The sequence below is a fragment of the Colius striatus genome, chromosome 1 (assembly GCF_028858725.1).
Source record: "Colius striatus isolate bColStr4 chromosome 1, bColStr4.1.hap1, whole genome shotgun sequence".
In the NCBI taxonomy this organism is placed as follows: domain Eukaryota; kingdom Metazoa; phylum Chordata; class Aves; order Coliiformes; family Coliidae; genus Colius; species Colius striatus.
The window spans coordinates 183,037,916-183,043,915 of NC_084759.1; the positions used below are offsets into that span (position 1 = coordinate 183,037,916).

The 6,000-nt window shown below is 39.1% G+C and overlaps 1 protein-coding gene across 1 annotated transcript in view; it reads left to right on the top strand.

Moving 5' to 3' along the window:
* Nucleotides 1-4,458, top strand: part of CPED1 (cadherin like and PC-esterase domain containing 1) — a 143,052-nt gene extending 138,594 nt beyond the window's left edge. Inside the window, exon 23 of the mRNA XM_062017846.1 lies at nt 1,300-4,458. Within this exon, the coding sequence (XP_061873830.1) occupies nt 1,300-1,527 (228 nt within the window). The 3' untranslated portion in view covers nt 1,528-4,458. The remainder of the gene's footprint in view (nt 1-1,299) is intronic.
* The last annotated feature ends 1,542 nt before the right edge of the window (nt 4,459-6,000 follow it).

Consider the following 6,000-nt stretch of genomic DNA (forward strand, 5'->3'; position numbering starts at 1 on the left):
ATAAGAAAAAACTATTTCACTGTTCAGGTGAGGGAGCCCTGGCACAGGCTGCCCAGAGGGGTTGTGGAGTCTCCTTCCTTGGAGGTCTTCAAGACCCGCCTGGACATGTTCCTATGTGACCTGATCTGGGTGAACCTGCTTCTGCAGTGGAGTTGGACTAGATGATCTCTAAAGGTCCCTTCCAATCCCTACCATTGTATGATTCTGTGATATGAAAATTGTTCCTGACAGTAAATATATATTCTCTTTTTTTAAAAGAAAAAAAAGTTATTATGCTTCTGCATTAATATATGAAGCCTGCTTCTTCAAGTGTCTGCTGTGATTGATAATTCAGGAAAATTGATGGGCATCAGAGCTATCAAGTCAGCATATATTTACTCTTTCAAAAATAAGTTAACCGCTTGGCTCTTCTTCTGCTTTCCCTGAGTTTGGCCAATGCCTGAGTCGGTGTCCTCTGTCCTGCATCTGTTTAAGATTCTTAAGTTGTGTGTCTCTTGAAGTTGCTTTGTTACTCATCGATGGCTATAAGTTCAGAAACAAGACCTTCAGCTCCAGTCATTAGGCTCCTGACAACCACACTTTTCACTTTCCCTCTTGATAGTCCCATGGGCATTTATTTATTCCTTGCAAATTGAATGGGAATCCCAGAGCATTATATATGTTTGGAGGACCAAGGAGAAGCATCTTTCTGCACTAAATTACTGAACCACGTTGTGGTAAGTCAGTGTGATTCCCCGAGGAAAGGGCCGTTGAATAGTACCATAACTCCCTGCTTGGGGAAACACGACACATGAGTGTTTTCATCTCAACATGGAGCCAGGCCAAGTTTGCATCAAGACCTGAGAGTGAGACTTTCTCTCGCAGCTGACAGACAGCATATGTTCCTCAAGTACTTGGGATCAGTACAGGATTTAAACCTTCCTACAAGTCAGGGCTGTTCTGACTTTATTTTTTCCCATGGTAAATACACAGTCAACCTTTAAATAGAAATTCTGTCTTTCAGATAGTTTGTCCTTAATGAAGATGGAGACTAATGTATAAAGGCAATACAGAATCAAACAACTGAGTATAATGGGCCTATACATTTAGATTTCAAGGCTTAAGTAGCTGAGATCTCACACTTTAATTAGTATGTAACAAGTTGGCCCACTAAAATAGTTGTTAGTGAGCAGGTCACAGCTCAAGGTAGGAGTATCAGGACCTGCTTTGTGAAGAACTGTCTTGGCATTTCTGCACACACAGCTGTGTATCTTTCTAGGTGCAGGCAGAAAGCACTCACATATGTTACTTCTTTTACAGGTGGTGAAATCGAATCCCTCTGAAGAAAGCCCGCATGTAACAATGACGTTATCAAGGCACTATGCACTGGGGAAATATTTTAGCAGTCAAAGCAAGCCATCACAACTGCAGGACTATACAACAAATTCTCAATCCCCATATCATGTCCGAGGTCCAATAAATCAAGTTTATTCTGAAATCCTTCTCAGCAGGCTCTGTGCAAGTAGGAGGGAGCTTGTCAACACGTAGGCTCCCTTGGATATAGCACTGGGACTAGAGATGTGCCACCACCCATGTGACAGTTGAAGGACCATGGTGAACTTATGACATGCTTCCTTGATTGGCTGCACACACATCAAGAGAGTTTGGGACATGTGGCATTTTTCCTAAAACTTTATGAAATCAAAGTATGCCCTGGCAACTCTGTGGTGTCAAAATGAAAGAGGGAGGGTTGCAAAGGAGAGAAGAGGGGAAGTTCCTTGAATGGTTGCCAAAGGCTAGAACAGCTGTTGCTCAAGGAACTGTCTATTAATGGTAGTAAAGAGAGATAAATATATACACTTGAATGATTTAAAAAGGACTGCTTTAGCTCTTCGGCACTGTCTAGTTTTCTATTTAAAGATACACTGTAATATTTGAATGTATTTAGAAACTGGCTACATTCCATTTTAAAGAGTTTTATTTCATGTGGATGGGTCCCCTTTCAATATCAAATGTTTCCTAGTTAGACATTTGATTTATACAATTTGAAAATATACAATTTGAAAATGTCTATTAGCATTTTACTGGTGATGCCAAGTTTTGAGTTCTAGGGCTTTTAGTGAAAACACACCCCTTCTTTGTATCTTAGTTGGAACAGATGTGTACTTTATTTTTTTTTGCATGTTCTAAAGCCAATATAGAAATGGATTACTTGGACTTGAGACTGATAATAACTGTCTCAATGTAACATGTAAATACAGTGAATATGTTAACATAGTCTTATTTATGGTCCCAGTTTAGGAGTGGCCATATGCAGGAAGACTGCTTAAATATGTACTTCAGTGTCTACCTTGGCTTGTAAGCCAAGCAAATTTTCTCCCCACATAGAGCTGCCATATCTTTTGTGACTTTTTGTAAAATATTTGACAATATGGGAAGCCAGTGCCGCAAAAGGAAGAAAAATACCCTTTTCAAGCACACATAAGAACTTTGGGATCTGGTTTTTAACCATGGAATTATAGAATTGTTTCAGTACAAAAAGACCTTCAAGATCTTTGAGTGGTTGGCCACACTAATCTGTCATGAGGAGTATGTGATGTGATGGGAGCAGAATACATTGCCTGCATCTCATGCTTGGCAAGGACAAGACCTTCTCTGAGCACCAGTTTTGTACTACATCACCAATGTTTGCAGAGCTACCCTGGGTGAAGCCTCAGGGAGAGGCTTTTCTGCATGGGGAAATGTCTGCCAATCCTCTGCTACAGCATTGACAGCACACTCACTCATGGTTGTGGTGCCTTAATGGGAAGCCAAGTATGGTCCAGGCTTAACAGCTCAGCGATGAGTTAACAGCACCCCATAAGACTCCCTACAATTTATCCGATTATGGATTCTTATGAATGCAGTCATGGAGCAGGCAATGAAGGCAGCACTCTCTCCCAGCATGCACTAGAGAGTCAGAACCAGGTAAGTACAAGTCTTGTGAAGGATCCAGGGAACCCCTTCACAATTTTACATATAATCCTCCACTAGCTTCTTACTGCCTTTGGGAAAGGAAGCCACAAGCGATGCCAGAGAATAAACAAATCACAACACAGAACTAATCACCATCTTATTTGCCTTAGCAGCACACAGAGGGGCTGCCCTATGTAAAAGCAAGGATAGAAATTAATGACACAACATTTAGGATTTTCAAAAGATCCTTAGAATCAATACAGTCTGTACCCCCAGCTAAAATTTTGTAAAGTCTTGCTCCTTTGGATAAGATGGGAAGAAGATGGGAAATTGACATGCAACATGGAGTTTAGCTTCCCTAGGTGATAGAAGGACACTGAAAATGAAGATCTGGCATATCTAATTTAGGAGAGCTTCCACTATATTGACAAAGCTAATTTAAGCAATGACATTACATTTTGTGAGACAGTATGATTATTTCTGTTCCTGTATGATATGCTGCTGCTGTGCTTACAGTGAATGTCCTTGAATTTCTATGTAAGGTTTTCCCTGGTATGGAGCTTTTCATGAAAGATTGATCAGGAGCTGTGCATAAATACTGAAAATGTCAGCATTTGTTTTTGCGTAATATGATTATCTAAGGAATATAATTGTATGCAAATGATATAATATATAACCTTGAGTCTGGAACTCCGGGGCTGCACAACCTTAAACCTGAAGGATTTAATATCAGGTTGTTATTATTAGTAGATGCAAAATGCAGCCAGATGAGTTTGTTATTAAGATGAACAATGATAGGTGTGTTACAGTTCTGCTTCTGTTAAGATTTTTCTTTGTAGCTCATTTAAATCCACATGCTGTTACTGTTATTGTTCTGTACACAAATATTTTTAAGGCATGAACTGGGGTTTTGTGTTTGCTTTTTTTAATCAAAGCCTACTGCTGAAACACCAAGTATTATGATGAAAAAGAAAGAGCTGACTTTGTTATACCATAGCTGCTATCAGCAAATGTGCAATTCATCACTTCTACTTTCACCACAAAACGGTTTACATGTGCTGGACACCCCGATGTCTTAATGTTTTCCAAGTTCTAATATTTTTCAAATGTACCAAGTGGATTTTTTCTTCTGTGTTTTCTTTTTTTTACATGTCTATGTATATATATATATATATGTCTGTACAAAGTTATTGGTACAATTTGCAAATAGATCTTTATTTAAATAAGTTCTTTAAATAAGTTTTTTTCCAACTTTATATATGATCCATGTAATCTTCAGAAAAAAAAACCCAAAAGGAATGCGAGACTAAAACAGGTACCAAGGTGCATTTTTCATTATTTAACTTTTAAATATATCTAGCATCTCTAGGAACATGAAAGAAGAGAGCTGAGATTGACATGGAGGCATTATTTGCTCATACACATTAAAATTTTTGAATTAAGACAATAAAAGAGTTACCGTGTTTGAGTTCCAGCAAGAGCACACGTTGCAACAATGGTTTACTCCAGATGTTGAACGGTGATTTGGGTTTGAGCCTTGTAGCATAGATTGCCACTGCAATCAAGTCCATCTCAGTGAGTGAGTATCTTTGGAATAACTGGCTATCATGAACAAGATTTCCCTATTTAAAGGGAAATGCCTTGTGATGTCAGTTCTATCATCAAAGATGCTATAGTTCAAATATAGCAAGGAGCTGAAAGGATGGATTACAAATACTATTTTCATGCTTAGTATTCATTTGAAAATGTTGATCTTTATGATAATCTCTTTCACACCATTAAATATAAGACCTTTATTTTTCTCTTCTCTGACATACTAAAGGGACATCAAAGTCAATTTATTTGCTTGATGAGTGGAGTAGTAGGGCATCTACCTCAAGCTTTAAATAACCACTAATAGTTATGCTTCTGTTGCTATACTGAGCCAAGGAGAATGCTTTGAAGGTGCAGAGATATGTGATATTAAGTTGACTGGAGTCCAGGGATCTTTCAGATTACCTTTTTAGAGTAAAGCAATTATTTAGAGGTTCAGTGAACTATTTGGCATAGAGTCAAACTGCTAAACAAGCCTCTGTAGGCTCACATGAAAAATAGAGTCTTACCTTTTTGTTTGCCAGCTAGCCTTGCATCTGGCTTGTTATGACTCACTGTTATGACTATCTATACCTGCTCTAGTCCACATCAGCCTTTCTTTCAGATGACCTGAAAAGTTTTTGTTTCATCGTAGAAGCAACTTTTGGAAATCTGAGAGATGACTTTTGCAAATTCAGGCTGAGTCTTCAAAATATGTTAGTATTGTTATGTTTTTGTCAATTCTAACAGCAAAAGATCTACTGAGTGAAGCGGGGGAAGAGCAAGCCTCTTCTCTAGGGCGGTGATTTTATCAGGTGGTTTTAAAACAGGTGTGTTCAGGTAAGTACTTAGTGCATACTAGCACTTAGCTCTTAATGGAGCTTGCTTTTACCAAGCCAGACTCCATCTTTCAATGTGGCACTGCCATCTTTAGCTGTGTAAATCTTTGAAACACCAGAACAGTGTATAATGCAGGCATGCCTATGTAGGTACATAGCCTGCAGTATTTACTGGTACCTTCACACTATACATTGAAGGAAAAAGCCCTGATTACACCATTAAAAGATGCTATGCATTTTAGCCTTACTCACTTGTGATTTGCTGACACCAAAAACAGTGTTACATGTGTCAGTGTAGGCCAGTACCCAGAGACAAGTGTGCTACAAAACTACTCAAGTCATTAACTTGAATGGGCAAGATGGGTTCATGGGATCACGACAGGGGCTCCTGCAGAATCAGTTTCTGTTGCAATGAACTTCTTCCTTTTCTGGGTTTATTCCTCTGTCTGCTTGGCCAGCTCCTTGGCAGCTGCATGTTCCCACTTAACAGAGTGGGACGAGCTGTGCTCGCACACAGGCACTGCAGTAGGTGTTTCCCTCATGTACCTCATTACAGGGATAAAATTCTCACACCAGATGGTGTTTTCAATATTGTGATTTTTTTCTAATCCATCTTGAGCAGTGACAGGTGACAGGCAATGCAGTTAGCACAGCC